This window comes from Schistocerca cancellata, chromosome 10 (assembly GCF_023864275.1).
Source record: "Schistocerca cancellata isolate TAMUIC-IGC-003103 chromosome 10, iqSchCanc2.1, whole genome shotgun sequence".
Classification (NCBI taxonomy): Eukaryota; Metazoa; Arthropoda; class Insecta; order Orthoptera; family Acrididae; genus Schistocerca; species Schistocerca cancellata.
In genome coordinates, this window is record NC_064635.1 from 80,464,245 (window position 1) to 80,483,904 (window position 19,660).

Below are 19,660 nucleotides of genomic sequence, written 5' to 3' on the forward strand. Positions count from 1 at the left end.
CACCCTCATCTATCAAAAGAATACAGCTATTTTAGAATTACTTTATTACTCTTTACGCCTACAAATCTGCTGATCGCCGGAAAACGATTTCCGAATATGCATTATCCAACAAGACGAGCATGAAACTGCATAACAGCGAATGTGGAAACGTATTATAATTCCTCGAGAATAAAAGGCAAATAAACAAAAAAGGATGATTCCCGTAAAGAGTTCTATTTATACACATGAGTTTGGTGAGTTGCTGAACAAGTGCAACACCCTTATTAATCTCATGCTCTCGATCCTTACTTCCTATTTTTCATTGGATTAACTCTACGTCACATTCTTTGACGTTCATTTTCCTACGCGCCTGCACTCTCATCTGTCAATCTTCTCTTCCTTCTAGTTGTCAGTTTCGATTTACCTTATGATCGAAAGCACGGCTCAATCGAGTATTGCAGGCTAGCATACAGACAGAAAAAGTGACGATCGAAGTCCAGCATTCAGCAATAGTCAACAATGGCTGAGATAGGGAGTGTATGTCAAAGGAGTGCATCATTATTTTACGTAAAAAGAGATACTGTGTGACATTCGAAGTTAATACGTAGATCATAAGTTATGAATTATTTAGGAAAATTCTCGTGTAACTTCTTCAGATGAAAGTACACACGTACTGTAGACGTAGATCAGTCATTGCTAAGGATGCATGATGCGTACGAAATCTTCCAGCTATTAAAATTAACTGTGCAGATAGAGTCAATCGCTGCCTACGGTAAATTTACAGAAAAATGTTTGATTATAGATAAGTGGTACTTCATTGAACATTCCATTAAGTTTCCAGTGTGCTTTTAGGTTATCTGTCAAACAGTGTGATGATGAGTCATCTTATAGAATATACTAAACTCTTCTGTGTTCATTTTTATTTTGTTCATTGCCTCGTCATCAAAGTAACTGGTCAATTATAAATAGAGCGTATTGGTACGAAGTTTCACGACGTACTGGTCAGCAAAATTGTGATAGGCTACTTTGTTAAAGCCTATTGTTTACAGTTCTCTGCATTCTGCTGAAGATGTATATCAGATTTTTGTGTTGTCGATGAAATATATTAGCATCAGAGAAAATTAAAACTGGCCATGCGAGTGTGGTTGTAGTGAATGAATAGAGCATGATATTTGACTGAGAACACGAATTAGAATTCACATGACTCCCAGTACAAAAATTGACGGCCTTCATGACCAATTTCCTGTCAGTTGCAAGACCACAATGGGGACAGTCCTTAGGTGGACAGCGTGCCAGATATTAAAATAATTTTAGTACTGTTTATTGGTGGACTCAGATGGTCCAAATGAGTTGGTTTGCATGGTGTTACTACTCAATTGATCACTGCATCCTGTGTCTGTCTTAAATGAAGCTTTGGGGTGACTTTTCTATCCCTTGAGTAGCTGTGTATATATCCTTCCCCTCTTTCTGACAAAGAGTTGTGTTAATTTCTTGAAAAACGCCATTTTTCACCATTGGTCTATTTTTCTGTTTGAAACAAACACTTGATTTCAGGGGCAATTGGCTACTTTTGCTCCCTTGAACATTGACTAGGAATATCACTCAAAACCACAATTGACATCTCTTATTCCCATTGAATAGCATTCCCAAATGTAAGGTTCCATATAGAGAAGAAAAAAGTTCAACTGATGTGCAGGTCTAGTCACTAAATGAAAACAAGGCAACATATTCTAGAAACAAAATCCTACATGACATGTTCGATGTCTTAAAATCGAGTGACAGGAATGTTAAGAACCCAAGAACACATCAGCTCCTGGATGTTGACATAAATAAAATGATACAAAACTTAACAATACTTCAGCCACCTTTGAGCATTTTTATATACAATTGTCCAGGAAATTAGTTAGATGATAGTAAGTGCAATAAAATAATATGGAATGGATACATTAGATAATTAGGTAAAAGAGAATACTTCATTAGGTAAATGACAATGAATGCTAGCAATATTCAGTATGAATGGGTCGACAGAAGCGTCCGATCCCATGCGTCGGCTTTGACCCGTGACGTAAGGGTGTTGTCGTGTGTGACGTCATGACGGCGCGGAGTTTGGTTTGAGTGTGGCTGTTCTGTTTTATCTTATTTTATTTACTTTTCTGATCTGTTCGTTCTATCTCATGAGATTTTTTTTTTAAATTTAAAAACGCTTATTACTTATTTTAATTATCTGTTTCCTCCAATTTCTGTTTTAGTTTATTATATTTATCTTTCTGATCTGTTCATTCTATCCCGTGAGATTTTTTTTTTTAAAGACAAAAAACACTAATCAGCTACTGAAGCATGTTTATCTTCTATGGGTTGCAGGGGTTACTACCCCTGGGGAGGTGGGCGGGTATTCATGCATAGCTGTCTTCACTTAAACGTTGTAGCTACACAAGGCGTCTAAATTTGTTTATATTTAGTTTGCCCCCCCCCCCCCCCCCACCCAAAACACCCCATTTCCCGCGCTTGTCCCGTTAGTGTCATTAGGCTTCTTGTAGAAAGTGTGTGTGTTTGTTTTTGTTTCCGCCATATTTGTGACGTCATGGGTCAAAGCAGACGGGCGGGATCGGACGCTTCCGTATCTCCGTATGAATTATGTTCATATTATACAGTGTGTTGTTTATCTATAGTTCATTAGCATGAAAGTTGTAGGCCATTTGCTGTACACTTCTGGAAATTGTGATCAGAGTAAAATTCTGTTTCATTGTAATCCACCATCTGCACTGATGTGGTGCCTAAACCTTCACATGGGTTGCACTTTTCATTCTAGTTACAGAGTCTCATATCTGTGATTGTACAATTTACACAATTTGGCAGGAAAACAGCATACTGTCACATTTTGATGTATTCCACACTGCTGTTTGGATCCTGAAATGTTGAAAAGTGCAAACATGTAACTTAACATTTTTTTTGTGATTATGCCCAAAGGTGAAAAATAAGCTAATAAAATGATTCCAAGGAATCACTAATAATAATAACTCCACAAAATAATAAATTCTAAAATTTGGAGAACGAATTTTGTTTCAGATTTTTGCATATTTTTATCCTTGTCTGATTAAACTGTTGTTAAACTGTAAGCAGGCACTCCTCCTCAGCAGTAATTATTGTTACTACATATGTAATTTCCATTGACAGCAGTAATTACTAGTACAAAAATGTTGAGACTTTTGGGTCTTTGTTGACACATTGTCTGTTGGCTTTGTCTTGGATTTTTTGGGCAGTGTTTGTTTAGCAGTTTTTTTACATTTTGCCATCACAGGTTGCTGAAAGTTCACCATCCATGCTGGTGGTGGACTGAAGTCAAGCCAAGCGGCCAGAGTGTGTGTGTACCTGTCATGTCAGTTATGGGGGCTTATGCTTGGTTATTACCACTGTTGTTCTCTGCCTATTACCTGCACTGGTTTTGTGCTGCAGCACAGGAATCTAGGATCCATTTGCCTTGAGAAAGGCAACAGGCAATATGTCAGTATTTGTTTTCTTGGTTGTCTGATTTTTCTGTGGGGTCTGTTTCAGATGACAACTTACTGGTGGGAACCAAAACTGGGCATCTGCTTATGTACTCCATCCTCTGCCGGGGAACGAATAGCTATGATGCTACTACCTCAGGCTCCGGAGCTAACAAGCATGATGTCCAGCTGTTGCGCTACAACAAGAACTTCAGCAAGAAACCGATACAGCAACTTGCTGTTGTGCCGGACTACCAGATTCTGGTCAGTCTCTCAGGTGGGTTTATTCCCTTGATGTTTTATGTGCAAGGCAGTATAATCTTTTGTAGCAAACAAGAAGAAAACCCACCTATATCAGTCATAACAGAACAGCAGAATATCGGAAGGAAGAAGAAAGATCAGAATCAGGTTGCTGTGCAGTAGACTGATGACATTTGTTATCGTATGACCAGTGTATAATGTTACTAACAATGCGTAAACATTAGAATATTTTATTAATGCCTTAAGACATATCAGAGATTTGAAAGGATCAAACCAGATGGGAAAATAATGGTTTTCATCAGGTTTGTAAATGTAACTGTGGAATATGCTATGTATACACAAAAAAGGTGACACATCTATTGGTTTTTCCGACTCAGTCAAATTGTCGTTATCCAACCTAACTTATACCTTGCGCTATGCTACATTTTGTTGTCACCTCAATGTTACCCAGAAAATCTGTATGGATTTAATGTAGGCCTACAAATACTGTTCAACACATTGTTCCTTTCAGTGAATCACTGTGTCCACTAGTGCAGTATACCTCTTGTAAACAACATAATCTAAGCTACCACCCACAAGAACTACACGAACATCATAGAGAATACGAGTCAGCTGAACCCACTGACACAGGATGTTGGCTTTGTCCCAAAATAAATGGTAATGTGACATCGTGTGTGCAAATAGAAAGAGACAAGAACAGTTGCAACATTTATTTTGTGTCTACATTTGTTTTTTGAATGTAGATTTGGTGACAAATTGGTCTGTTGCATAGCTCAAGGTCTAGGTTAGGTTGCAAGTTGACACTTTTGTTGTAAGTTTGCAAAGCCAACAAATGTAAATACAAAATCTTAGATTTGATGATATACCAGGTGGAGAAGTTTGAAACTGGGATTTGGTTGCAATGATCACGTGGGTGGTATTTGAAACTGATAAACAATATTTTATTCAAAATAATCTCTCATCAGAGGAAGTGGCTCTGGTTATTTGCTTCTAATATTAAAATGGTTCAAATGGCTCTGAGCACTATGGGACTCAACTGCTGAGGTCATTAGTCCCCTAGAACTTAGAACTAGTTACACCTAACTAACCTAAGGACATCACAAACATCCATGCCCGAGGCAGGATTCGAACCTGCGACCGTAGCGGTCTTGCGGTTCCAGACTGCAGCGCCTTTAACCGCACGGCCACTTCGGCCGGCCACTTCCTCATTCTCTCAAACCCAGAACCTCCCACAGAAGAACCACAAAAGCGCCCCACTTGTGACAGGATACTTTCCGGGACTGGATCAGATTCTGAATGTGGCTCTCCAACAGGGATACGACTTCCTCAAATCCTGCCCTGAAGTGAGATCCATCCTTCATGAAATCCTCCCCACTCCACCAAGAGTGTCTTTCCGCCGTCCACCTAACCTTCGTAACCTCTTAGTTCATCCCTATGAAATCCCCAAACCACCTTCCCTACCCTCTGGCTCCTACCCTTGTAACGGCCCCCGGTGTAAAACCTGTCTCATGCACCCTCCCACCACCACCTACTCCAGTCCTGTAACCCGGAAGGTGTACACAATCAAAGGTAGAGCCACGTGTGAAAGCACCCACGTGATCTACCAACTAACCTGCCTACACTGTGATGCATTCTATGTGGGAATGACCAGCAACAAACTGTCCATTCGCATGAATGGACACAGGCAGACAGTGTTTGTTGGTAATGAGGATCACCCTGTGGCTAAACATGCCTTGGTGCACGACCAGCACATCTTGGCGCAGTGTTACACCGTCCGGGTTATCTGGATACTTCCTACTAACACCAACCTATCCGAACTCTGGAGATGGGAACTTGCTCTTCAATATATCCTCTCTTCCCGTTATCCACCAGGCCTCAATCTCCGCTAATTTCAAGTTGCCGCCACTCATACCTCACCTGTCATTCAACAACATCTTTGCCTCTGCACTTCTGCCTCGACTGACATCTCTGCCCAAACTCTTTGTCTTTAAATATGTCTGCTTGTGTCTGTATATGTGTGGATGGATATGTGTGTGTGTGCGAGTGTATACCCGTCCTTTTTTCCCCCTAAGGTAAGTCTTTCCGCTCCCGGGACTGGAATGATTCCTTACCCTCTCCCTTAAAACCCACATCCTTTCGTCTTTCCCTCTCCTTCCCTCTTTCCTGATGGGGCGGCAGTTTGTTGCGAGGGCTTGAGTTTTGTGTGTGTGTTTGTGTTCGCTTGTGTGTCTGTCGACCTTCCAGCGCTTTCATTTGGTAGGTCACATCATCTTTGTTTTTAGGTATATATATATATAAAGGGAAGGATTATGAGACTTGCCAAACAGAGGCGCTGGCAGGTCGATAGACACACGGACGGGCACGGGCATGCACGCAGGGTTCTGGCTTTCGTGGCCAACGGTTGCCTCGTCGGGAGGGAGGGAAGGACGGGGGGATTTGGGTTTGGGGGAGAGGGTAAGGGACTCCTTACCCTCTCCCTTAAAACCCAAATCCTTTTGTCTTTCCCTCTCCTTCCCTCTTTCCTGACGAGGCAACCGTTGGTTGCGAAAGCTAGAATTTTGTGTGTATGTTTGTGTTCATTTGTGTGTCTGTCGACCTGCCAGCACTTTACCTTTTCCCATATTCCGGGTGTTTTTTATGGAATGCTCAATTTAAATCAATCATTTGCTGTTGGTAGCAATCAGTGTTAACAGTTTCACCAGGTTTTAGCAGCTCATAATAGATGACACACTTCTGATCCCACCAAATACAGAGCATTGTCTTCTTTCTAAAGTGATTTGGTCTTGCAGTGGATGTCGATGGTGTGCCTGGATTCAGCCAAGATTTACAACGCTTAGGATCCTCAAAATATATCCATTTTTCATCACCTTTCACTAATCAATAGAGAAACAACTTTTTTCATATCTGATGAGCAGCATTTCACAAGTGGTCTTTCGATATGTTTGTTGTCTTTTCATTCAGTTCATGCAGAAACCATTTTCCACTTTCTGCACCTTTCCCATAGCTTTCAACTGGAGAGAAACAGCTTTCTGTGCATCACATTCAATTGTTCTGCGAGTTCCTGTTGAATTTGAGTATCATCTTCATCCAATAATGCCTGCAATTCGTTGTCTTCAAACTTTTTTGGTGGTTTCCTGTGCTCATCATTTCTCACATCAAAATCACCATTTTTTAATTTTTTGAACCACTCGAAATACTGTGTTTTCTCAAGAGAATGTTCGCCGAAAGCTTTGACAGGCATTTGATGTGATTCTGCAGTAGTTTTCTTCAAACGATAACAGAAAACCAATGCTGTCCACAAATTGTGGTTTGCAGGTACAAAAATCGACGTGTTTACGGATTTGAAATGGATACCGATGTTTGGAAGTTGGTTTACTGTGTGTTGGCTTTTATCGTCAGCCATTACAGGAAGACGCTAATGACCATAGCAGTTTTGCGCCCTAAAACCAAAACAAAACAAATTACAGGAAGAGGGCGCTGCAGACGCAGTCTCATGGGCCCCGCAATGACGTCTAGCACCATCTATAGGGAAATTCCAGTTTCATACTTCTACTGGTAATGATCTGTAGCGTAGCCCGATGTCTAGGTTATGTTGCTTGATGTCAGTTTGGGTATGAATTTGCCATAGTGGTGCTGAACATTTTGGTCAGTCCAACAAAACACATGACTGGCATCTACACCTGAAACATACAGACAAAAGCATACCAGGCACCATCTACGTAATACACGACATCTCTAATCAGTGAATATATTGATGGTTCTTGTTTGTCATTAGGCCCACAAGATGGCTAGCTGTTACTGTCATTTGCCATATTTTGGTGGATTATTGAGTTTTGAGAGAAATATTTTTTGATTATGGCAGCGAGTGCTATAAAGTGGACTGAAGTTAGTACATGTTTCATGGATTAATTGCAGAGACAGAAAAATGTATCAAATGTGGTGGTGGAGTGAATATGCAATTGATATGCGAGAGCACACGAAGTAAGTAGATCAGTGATTTTTAGTTAAATTTTGGGAGAAAGCAGGTAGATCAATTTTTATTCATAATAGAATTGCACATTCAATATTTTAATGAACATTGATGCACCTACCTCCTCCATTGATTTAATTAAAAAATGTTAATCCACTTAGTATGCTCAGGCAGATCAACTGCGTAGCAACACAGAGCAGAGAAATATTTCACTGCTTTTCAAATATATCATGGATTATAATGCTCCCCTTGGTTTGCAGATACTAGCACAGTTCAAGCAGCTGAGGCTCAAACAAGGAGAAATTAAATTTATGGTCCTAGTTACACCAATGTTTCACTCATTCTTCTGAACGTATTACTTTGAAACATGTTGTTTGCCTGCAGCTCTCTCATAGGCTGCATGATTAAACAGCTTACGCACCTTTTTTGTTCCCATCATACCTCACGGCAAGCACTGACAACATTCCTGCATGAAACACATAAGTACACCACTGGCCGTACTCTTAAGACTTTAACACTGAGCTGTGATGTTCCTTCTTTTCTGTGGTTGTATTTCGTATACTGAACTACCAGCAAATAGCATTAAAAGTAGATGGACAAGTTGACTGTCTTGACCATTACACTATGTCACTTATATTCTTAATTGAACATATTCTGGTGTTGTGTTTTTTTATTACCGTATTCAATCCAAAGACTGGTTTGATGTAGTTCTTCACATTAGTATTTCTTGTGCAAGTCTCATCATTGCTACATTAACTACTGCAGCCTAAAGCTTAACCATTCCTTGATGCCTCAGCTTATATTCTAAGTACCTATCCCTTCTTTAAGTCTGTTGTATAGGCAGTATTGTAATAGTACAATGTTTTATTGCTGTGGTTAACTTCAACATTTTTTGCTAAAGTTAAAAATAGTGAATGCCTGTACAGTTGTTTTCCTTTGTCAGAGCATAGGCTGGGAGTGCGTCAGTTGCATGTAGCCAGAGGTAGCACATTCCTAGAGAACTGGAGAAAGGCAAGGAAAGAGGCAAAATATTTTCAGCACCAAATTGTTCAGACATTTGTCGTAGGTGTAAACCATCTTTTCTGTGCTCTCTTCATAGAAAGGTGCTGCCATTGAAGACAGCCACTGCTGAACGCCGTTTTTTGCGTCGTCATTGCTGTCAGAGCACCTCCACCCAGAATCGTGCTCCAACTTCAATAACAGTGGTAGTGAGAAGGTGCAAGATTGGGCCAGTACGGTGTGATGCAAGTTCTTCCAGCCGAATTGTTGAATAAGGTTTTGGTCCCAACTGAATTGAATTGTTGAATAAGATATTGAGTGAGTCCAGCAAAATGGGGACATGCATTGTCATGAAGCAACACAATGGCTTGACGGATTCATCAACAGACAGTTCTGTTTAAAAATTATCTTCCTCATCACTGTATTGCTAAGAAATGTCACTGCACTGCCAACTCGTTTTGTTTTGTGGACGTCTGTAAGCGTTTTTGGGATCCAACAGGAACACAGTTTGCGAAAATTTAAGTGGTTTGTGGTAATCTCATGCAATACAGTATTGCAATGTCTAGAAACCCATGATAAAACATTCTCATTGTGAACTATCTCTTTCCACAGATTTTCTCATTCACTTTCTCAACCAAACCATCATTGACAACAGGAGGCCATCCACTCCATGCTTCATCATAATCATTGGTTCATGCACCATTGAATTATCTCACCACTTTCTCACCATTCCATCAGTCATTACATTTTCACTATAAATGTCTAAAAGTTGACAATGATTTCATCTGGCGTAATATTCTTTGCGATCAAGAACCATATTACAGAACACTTATCACAGTTGGCAGGCTAAGAGGTTGTCTTTAAACATTTTAAACAACCACTAAAACATTTAAGCGCAACACAATCCAGTTTTAATGACGTCAGTGAAAAGACAATGAACTAGAGAGACGAGTGCGAATGTGTGGAACTGTGACACTAGTGCTGTGATAGCAGTAGAATGAAAAGGTACTGTTTTCCCAACACACCTCATATTTCTGGTTGGTAGTCTTTCACCGTGTAGTTTTCTGTTATTATTGATGGTTTCCCCCCATGAACCATGGACCTTGCCGTTGGTGGGAAGGCTTGCGTGCCTCAGCAATACAGATAGCCGTACCGTAGGTGCAACCACAATGGAGGGGTATCTGTTGAGAGGCCAGACAAACGTGCGGTTTCTGAAGAGGGGCAGCAGCCTTTTCAGTAGTTGCAAGGGCAACAGTCTGGATGATTGACTGATCTGGCCTTGTATCAATAACCAAAACGGCCTTGCTGTGCTGGTACAGCGAACGGCTGAAAGCAAGGGGAAACTACGGCCGTAATTTTTCCCGAGGGCATGCAGCTTTACTGTATGATTAAATGATGATGGTGTCCTCTTGGGTAAAATATTCCGGAGGTAAAATAGTCCCCCATTCGGATCTCCGGGCGGGGACTACTCAAGAGGATGTCGTTATCAGGAGAAAGAAAACTGGCGTTCTACGGATCGGAATGTGGAATGTCAGATCACTTAATCGGGCAGGTATGTTAGAAAATTTAAAAACGGAAATGGATAGGTTAAAGTTAGATATAGTGGGAATTAGTGAAGTTCGGTGGCAGGAGAAACAAGACTTCTGGTCAGGCGAATACAGGGTTATAAACACAAAATCAAATAGGGGTAATGCAGGAGTAGGTTTAATAATGAATAAGAAAATAGGAATGCGGGTAAGCTACTACAAACAGCATAGTGAACGCATTATTGTGGCCAAGATAGATACGAAGCGCACACCTACTACAGTAGTACAAGTTTATATGCCAACTAGCTCTCCAGATGACGAAGAAATTGAAGAAATGTATGATGACATAAAAGAAATTATTCAGATAGTGAAGGGTGACGAAAATTTAGTAGTCATGGGTGACTGGAATTCGAGAGTAGGAAAAGGGAGAGAAGGAAACATAGTGGGTGAATATGGATTGGGGGAGAGAAATGAAAGAGGAAGTCGTCTGGTAGAATTTTGCACAGAGCATAACTTAATCATAGCTAGCACTTGGTTTAAGAATCATGAAAGAAGGTTGTATACACGGAAGAACCCTGGAGATACTAAACGGTATCGGATACATTATATAATGGTAAGACAGAGATTTATGAACCAGGTTTTAAATTGTAAGACATTTCCAGGGGCAGATGTGGACTCTTACCACAATCTATTGGTAACCTGTAGATTAAAACTGAAGAAACTGCAGAACGGTGGGAACTTAAGGAGATGGGACCTGGATAAACTGAAAGAACCAGAGGTTGTACAGAGTTTCTGGGAAAGCATAAGGAAACAATTGACAGGAACGGGGGAAAGAAATACAGTAGAAGAAGAATGGGTAGCTTTGAGGGATGAAGTAGTGAAGGCAGCAGAGGATCAAGTAGGTAAAAAGACAAGGGCTAGTAGAAATCCTTGGGTAACAGTAGAAATATTGAATTTAATTGATGAAAGGAGAAAATATAAAAATGCAGTAAATGAAGCAGGCAAAAAGGAATACAAACGTCTCAAAAATGAGATCGATAGGAAGTGCAAAATGGCTAAGCAGGGATGGTTAGAGGACAAATGTAAGGATGTAGAGGCTTATCTCACTAAGGGTAAGATAGATACTGCCTACAGGAAAATTAAAGAGACCTTTGGAGATAAGAGAACCTCTTGTATGAACATCAAGAGCTCAGATGGAAACCCAGTTCTAAGCAAAGAAGGGGAAGCAGAAAGGTGGAAGGAGTATATAGAGGGTCTATACAAGGGTGATGTACTTGAGGACAATATTATGGAAATGGAAGAGGATGTAGATGAAGATGAAATGGGAGATATGATACTGCGTGAAGAGTTTGACAGAGCACTGAAAGACCTGAGTTGAAACAAGGCCCCCGGAGTAGATAACATTCCACTGGAGCTGCTGACGGCCTTAGGAGGGCCAGTCCTGACAAAACTCTACCATCTGGTGAGCAAGATGTATGAAACAGGCGAAATACCCTCAGACTTCAAGAAGAATATAATAATTCCAATCCCAAAGAAAGCAGGTGTTGAAAGATGTGAAAATTACCAGTCAGTCAGTTTAATAAGCCACAGCTACAAAATTCTAACACATATTCTGTACAGACGAATGGAAAAACTTGTAGAAGCCGACCTCGGGGAAGATCAGTTCGGATTCCGTAGAAATACTGGAACACGTCAGGCAATACTGACCTTACGACTTATCTTAGAAGAAAGATTAAGGAAAGGCAGACCTATGTTTCTAGCATTTGTAGACTTAGAGAAAGCTTTTGACAACGTTGACTGGAATACTCTCTTTCAAATTCTGAAGATGGCAGGGGTAAAATACAGGGAGCGAAAGGCTATTTACAATTTGTACAGAAACCAGATGGCAGTTATAAGAGTCGAGGGACATGAAAGGGAAGCAGTTGTTGGGAAGGAAGTAAGACAGGGTTGCAGCCTCTCCCCGATGTTATTCAATCTGTATATTGAGCAAGCAGTAAAGGAAACAAAAGAAAAATTCGGAGTCAGTATTAAAATCCATGGAGAAGAAATAAAAACTTTGAGGTTCGCCAATGACATTGTACTTCTGTCAGAGACAGCAAAGGACTTGGAAGAGCAGTTGAACGGAATGGATAGTGTCTTGAAAGGAGGATATAAGATGAACATCAACAAAAGCAAAACGAGGATAATGGAATGTAGTCGAATTAAGTCGGGTGATGCTGAGGGAATTAGATTAGGAAATGAGACACTTGAAGTAGTAAAGGAGTTTCGCTATTTGTGGAGCAAAATAACTGATCATGGTCGAAGTAGAGAGGATATAAAATGTCGACTGGCAATGGCAAGGAAAGCGTTTCTGAAGAAGAGAAATTTGTTAACATCGAGTATAGATTTAAGTGTCAGGAAGTCATTTCTGAAAGTATTTGTATGGGGTGTAGTCATGTATGGAAGTGAAACATGGATGATAAATAGTTTGAACAAGAAGAGAATAGAAGCTTTTGAAATGTGGTGCTACAGAAGAATGCTGAAGATTAGATGGGTAGATCACATAACTAATGAGGAAGTATTGAATAGGATTGGGGAGAAGAGAAGTTTGTGGCACAACTTGACCAGAAGAAGGGATCGGCTGGTAGGACATGTTCTGAGGCATCGAGGGATCACCAATTTAGTATTGGAGGGCAGCGTGGAGGGTAAAAATCGTAGAGGGGGACCAAGAGATGAATGCACCAAGCAGATTCAGAAGGATGTAGGTTGCAGTAGGTGCTGGGAGATGAAGCAGCTTGCACAGGATAGAGTAGCATGGAGAGCTGCATCAAACCAGTCTCAGGACTGAAGACCACAACAACAACAACATTGATGGTTTCATTTAACGGAGTTTTTTTGAGTGTTTTACAGCTCTTTGATTATGGGACGTTGGCCTGTGTTGTACAGATATTTTTTTTTTTTATTTATTTATTTATTTATTTTTTTTTTGAATGAGTGGAAATGTGACAAGTGGAATGCGTATTTCCTCATTCACAGTTTCACTATTATTTATTTATATATTAATGAAAGTTATGTTTGATAGACTGAGCATTAGTATAGCCTACGATCTAAGATAGAGTGGAAGGTGATAGCATGGTTGAGATTTGGCAAAACCAGTCAGTATATCACTAATAGAAGTTTCCTTGCTAAAAGAAGTCTACTAGCATCAAACATAACCTTAATTTGAAGCTGAAATTTCTGAGCATGTATGTCTGGAGCACAGCATTGTGTTGAAATGAATCATTGGTCTGCAAGAAAACTGTAAAGAAGAGACAGAGATTGGTATACATTCATCAAATAATGTGGGATGGTTTGTGCAACTATTATACTTGGACAAAGAGGGTACAGACAAAGAAGTCACAACAGGTCACATCAAAATGATGTTAAGCCTGATGACTACAAAATGTGAGGGCTTGTTACTCTGCATTAAGCTATTTCCTGTCCTAGACCATTTGTAGTTAATTTTTCTTATAGTTATTCTTGCTGTCCTGCTGAAGAATTTTAATGAAACTCACATTGGCCTCATAAGCCTTTGTATTTGCAGGGTGGTTATAATTAAAGTGCAGTGTGAGGTGTAATTATCATATGGCAATGGAAATTGGTTGGTATGCTAATGAGTAACAGATGTACACTGGAAAAAATTAGTTCCAGTTTTGGCCACCAAGTGCAAATCTGATGCTGTACACTGTTTGTTAGATGGTATGACATCCACGCTGTCATTTGACAAGCCACAACGTGAGTGAACACTATGGCTATTGACAACAGAGACTGTGCACAGTTAATGAAACTGTTTTATGTGAATGGCAGCAATTACAGTGATGCACTGAGAGAGTATCACCAAGTGAAAGGTTCAAAGAGAGGCTTAACCCTTTTGTGGGTGAAATTATTGAGCAATTTTTTTTAATGAATGGAGAGCAGATAGTAGTTAACAGAAAGGTATATTTATCATGCATAATATCAGATTTGCTGCAACTGTGAAAGTGAGGTCACACAACAAGGTTGGGAAGTATTCTTCCCACTGCCCTTCCTTGGAGTAAAATGACAAAAACAACTTTTTCAATATATGTCATATTTATTTGATAAATTTACTTCTTTTGTTACAATGATTGTTCACAATTACTTGCCATGAAATTTTCTGAAACATGGGTCTATGCAAAGTGGTATTTGACAGTATGTACAAATACGAGTGCCCTTTTCTGCAGCTTTGGTACTACAATGACGGCACCTCCTGTAGGTTTCTCCTAAAATGGGTTGATGCTCCCCTACAGCCACATGACGAACATCTTCAGGTACTTTACTCTTTTTTGCCAGAAAGACAGGTTTTTGTCCACGCCTTTTTCGGGATGAGAAGCCAGCAATCAATTGTCTTGCTAGATGGATCCTGTATGTGAGCTGATCATGCTGTCCACTTTGTCTTTTACTTATTTTCTACAGGACAAAATTGTTCACTATAGCAACATCCGCCAGGAAATAAAATATTCTGTGCCACCGTTTTACAGAACGTCTGCCAACAGCATACTTTTCTCGTAATTGATCAAACTTATCGACGCCACCCATTATTTTGTTGTATTCTGCCACAACTTCAGAACAAGAAATCTCTGTACTAGTACCATCCTTGTTTTCCCTCTTCACTGTGGCTGTTTCTCTTGGGTCATGAATTGAGGACAGGAAAGTCACTGGATGATTATCCATCCACTTTACTGCAGAAATGGCTCCTTTTGTTTCAAACTGGAATTGTCCTCGTTCCAATTTTACATTTTCCTTCATAAATTTGGGTAAATCTTTCCTGTTGGTTTTCACTGTTCCACATCCATACACACCCTTCGTCAGAAGTGTTGACATCAATTTCACGGTGGTGAAGAATCTGTCAAATGCAACTACATTATTTTTATTATGTATTTCCTTTGTTAGATGTACTACAACCCTTTGGACCAATGTCAAGTCACTATCTGCATTACACTTGCCTGTGTAAACATCAAAGTTCATTATATATCCAGTGAGTGAATCTGACAAGCACCACACATTGTAGCCTCGTTTCACTGGCTTCATTGGCATATAGTGTTTCATAGATGATTGTCCTTTGAAAGGAATCATTGATTCATGCACTGACATAAATGATGAGGGCTCATAATTATTCTTACAACTCTGCAAAAGCTTATCAATCAATGGCTGTAATTTGTGCATTTTATCATATTCTGGATGATTTCTTGGCTTTGCAGTTTCATTGTTATTGCATTAGCAATTGGCTCTACTTTTAATATAGGGTCTGAACTCCAGAAGTTAGAGAGAGCAGAAAGTTGGTGAATTCCCATTAGAATAAGACATCCTATATAAGCTCTCATTTCTTGAGGAGTTGTGTCCACCCAGGTTTTTGATGGAAATCTACTGCCATGATTTTGTTTTGCATACAAGTTTGTTTCATTTACAATGAGTGTGAAAACATCGTCTTCAAAGAACTTAGAAAAATAAGTGAACTCCCGATCATTGGCACTACAGAGAAAATTTGGTTTCCTTCCATTTGTGTTTAAAAGTTGTTCTTTACATTGTCGAAGTTCCATTCTTCTTCGGTTTCACTGTCCAACATATCACTACTGGCAAAAGTCAGAAGCACGAATGATTCACTGTCATGTTCATCACCATAAGTGTCTTGTTCCACAGAAACATGCCTTGAATCGCTGGTGACTGTGTTATTTAGAACATTCAGTTCATCTGCAGCACCTTCATCTCCTTCAATTTCTGAATCACTTTCATCGGGTAATGAAAATAATATATTGTAAATTTCGTCAACATGTTTAGGATTGCTGAGATCTAGGGAATGAGACTTCTGAAAGGAAAGCAATGCAAAGAAATAGGGAACTCAAGAGTGTAAAAAATATTATGACAGATTCAGTGGAAGCAAGCACTTGGTTTGGTATGGTAAACTTGATGTTCTTTAGTAACACAGTGATCTGTGCATTATTTCTGAAACCCACTAAGTCGGAAATGTCAAATAAATGTGGAAAAATATAGAAATTTTCGTTCTAGAGTCGTAAAACAATGGGCTACCAAAGAGACGGTGGAAAGAATACTTCCCACCAACAAAATCAAATAGTACAAGTAAAGTCCACAAGTAATATAAGTAAAACACATTTTACCACAAACAGGGAACACCAAATAATAAGACACCATAGCAAAAATCAAAAGTATTTACCTTGTACTATAGCTCTGAGGAAAAAAAATCACAAAATGTCACGCAAACAGCACTGAAAGGCTCCTCTGCAGAGCAACACAAAGCCATATAAAGCCTCTGCACGAAGGTACAGCAAAAACGGCAGGAACTTCTGATTGGAAGTAGTACCTTATACTGTTCACTAGGTGGCAGCACCATACAGAGGTGGGAACTATGAATCCCATGGGGCTAGGAGCGAGTTCAGTGCAGTGGGAAACATGTTTCCCACAGCTCACGAAAGGGTTAATGTCATTAAATGTTTTATGGGAGATAGTACCGATATATGAAAACATAGGTGAGTTTGGTGTGGCACCTGGAGGAGGAAGATATCCTGTCCCATTGGTAGTTATTAACAAGATTGCTGTTATTGTAACTGACCCTGCAGTACGTGTTACGGGGAATGTTAGTGTTAGTGCAGTGTCACGAGACGTGTCCATCCCATGGGAAATAGTACTGAGAGCTTAGCAGCCGGTTTTACACTGGTACCTGTACAGGGTCCAGACTGTGCAGCAACTGAAACCGCAGCAACGTTCTGATATTGTTCTTGCTTTGTGGCACAGATTGAAGTCGGTGACATGTGGCCAGGCTATATTTTATGGAGTGATGAGGTTTATTTTACACTACAGGGTACAGTGAATACACAGAACTGTCAAATTTTGGGATATTGTAATCTGCTTGTTGTGCACAAAGAGCCATTGCACTCACGGTTTTTGATCGTACGATGTGGATCTCAAGCACCTTTATCCTTGGCCTTCTCGGTTCTTTTTTGATGACAGTTCATCCAGAGGATCTCTCAAGACCTCCTCCTACATAACGTGATTCTTGCTTTGGAAAAGTCCAGTTATGTGGGAATCACCATTTTCATCCATGTTGCTCACCCAGTGGAAGATCTGCTGCCACGCGAAATTAGCTGAGCGGTCTTAGGCGCTGCAGTCATGGACTGTGCGGCTGGTACCGGCGGAGGTTCGAGTCCTCTCTCGGGTATGGGTGTGTGTGTTTGTCCTGAGGATAATTTAGTTGAAGTAATGTGTAAGCTTAGGGACTGATGACCTTAGCAGTTAAGTCCCCTAAGATTTCACACACATTTGAACATTTTTGAAGATCTACTTAATGCAACCTTCCATGAACATGTTATTTCCAGAGGGTCTCCAGATGTATGATCTGCAGGATCATGTGATCAGAATGTGGCTCTGGGGATATCTAAAGGACGTGTTTGCCAGGGACACATTCTTGTTCAAATGAAACTCCTCCAGCTGTTCTTAAGTTTTTATATTGATTTGGCTACTAGTTTCGATGTTGCGTCAACACCATTTTCAGGCCCGTACACTTTGACGAAATCAATTGTGTGTGACTCAGTACTATAAGTCTGTGGTGAGACCAACACATGCTCTATGTTGTGCAGGTGGAGGAGTTTCATTTTTAACAAAAATTATACCAGCTGTGTCCCACATTTGTCCAATTTAAATACGGATGTGCAAAGGGACCCATTCAGTCTCTACCTAATCTGAAGCCAGTATACAGGAACACATTGCTCAGATTCCACTGTAACTGCTGTGATCAAACTGTTGAGCCATCATTTTATGGATGCAGCATCTGGTCAATGTTTCTGGTGATCATATTGAACAAATTGAGGAAGCAGCAGTTGATAATAAAATCAGCATTATGCCTTTCTCACTTGTTTGACCTTTTATTCCCTCATCCTGCTCCTAACCCATTACATATGGAAACATTTCTGTATGTCTTTCTTGCCTTCACACTGGCAGATTTGCACTTGGTGACCAAAATCAGAACTAAATTTTTTCCAGTGTAAATCGGTTCAACATTAGCATTAGAATATCTACAAAGTTTTACAGCCATACAATACTTACAGCCCACATAGGACCTTTGTGACTAGCTGCACTTTGATTGTAACAACCTGATTTTGTGATTGTATAAATGAAATGTATTGTTCAGCAGAGGTATGGACTACTTGTTACCAACGATTAAAAGAAAAATGCTTGCATAAGTCAGAGATTTATGTGTGCAGAGTATCCACTATGAATCCCAAAGCTCAGCATTTAAATCTGATTTAGTCTCATGAGTACCACAAGTTGCTTAACATGTCACATATCATTATTTTGCGGATTTTTCCACCAAAGAATATCCATAATTTTTATATTAGGGGGACCAGAAAGTAATGTCATTTTTGTACATTAAATTCAAACAGATAAATTGTTAACAAGTCTTTATTTATTATCTGTGATTTAATCGGCCTTATTATCAACTAACTTTTGCCATCTAGTGCGCAAGTTTTCAATGATGGCTCGCTAAAAATCAATTGGTATTTGAGTATAATATGTGGAGATGGCATTTTGGACATCATCCAAAGTTTCATATTTTTTGCCAGTTAGAAAATGTTGAAGTGATCTGAATGAATGGAAATCCAATGGTGCAATATTTGGCAAATATTGTTGGATGTGGCAATATCTCCCACCCCAATTCATTAATTTTTTCCAGGGTTAGTCTTGTGCAGTGTGGACCTGCATTATTGTGTAACAGAATAACACCTTTTCTGTTGACAATCACTGAACACTTTTCAATTAAAGATTGATTTACTCTGTCCAGTTGTTCACAGTAAAGGCATGCATTCAGAGTTTTTCCAGGTTTCAGCACGTAAAGAACTTGTGAATACGTCACCAAACACACAAAAGCCCTTTTGTAAGGTGTAAACCAGAATTAGCTGTGCTTATTGTGATTGAGTTGGAGAGTGTCTCTGCCTTCTGCATTTTGGATTGTCATAGAGAACCCATTTTTCATCTCCAGTGCTTAAGCAATCAAAAAATGCTTCTTATTGTGTTGTTAAAGCAATAAGCTGCATGTGGTGGATTGTTTAGCTTTTTTTGTCTTTACCACTGTGCTGAAAATGTTCCTGCATGGTCGGCCAAGGTTGGTTAAGATTTTTTGACAGTTCCTTGGTTGTCTGACATGGATTTACTTCCAGTTCCACCCTTAACATGTCACTGTCTAATGTTGTTGGTTGTCCTGATCAGTATGAGCCAGAAAGATCAAAATTTTCGAATTTGAACTTAGAAAACCATCTTTAGCATTTACAAACATCTATTGCATGTACAGACATCACAAACATTTTTGGTACCAACTATTGTGTTACTACCCTTGTGAAACTCAAAAAGCATACTGGGTATGTACCTTTTATAGAATTTTGCTGGTCATTTCA

At 39.7% G+C, this 19,660-nt stretch overlaps 1 protein-coding gene across 1 annotated transcript in view; it reads left to right on the forward strand.

Annotated features, from left to right (window-relative positions):
- The first annotated feature begins 470 nt into the window (after positions 1 to 470).
- LOC126106520 (vam6/Vps39-like protein) overlaps positions 471 to 19,660 on the forward strand; it is a 119,525-nt gene continuing 100,335 nt past the window's right edge. Inside the window, exons 1-2 of the mRNA XM_049912848.1 lie at positions 471 to 751; positions 3,532 to 3,741. Coding sequence (XP_049768805.1) covers positions 682 to 751; positions 3,532 to 3,741 — 280 coding nt within the window. The 5' untranslated portion in view covers positions 471 to 681. The remainder of the gene's footprint in view (positions 752 to 3,531; positions 3,742 to 19,660) is intronic.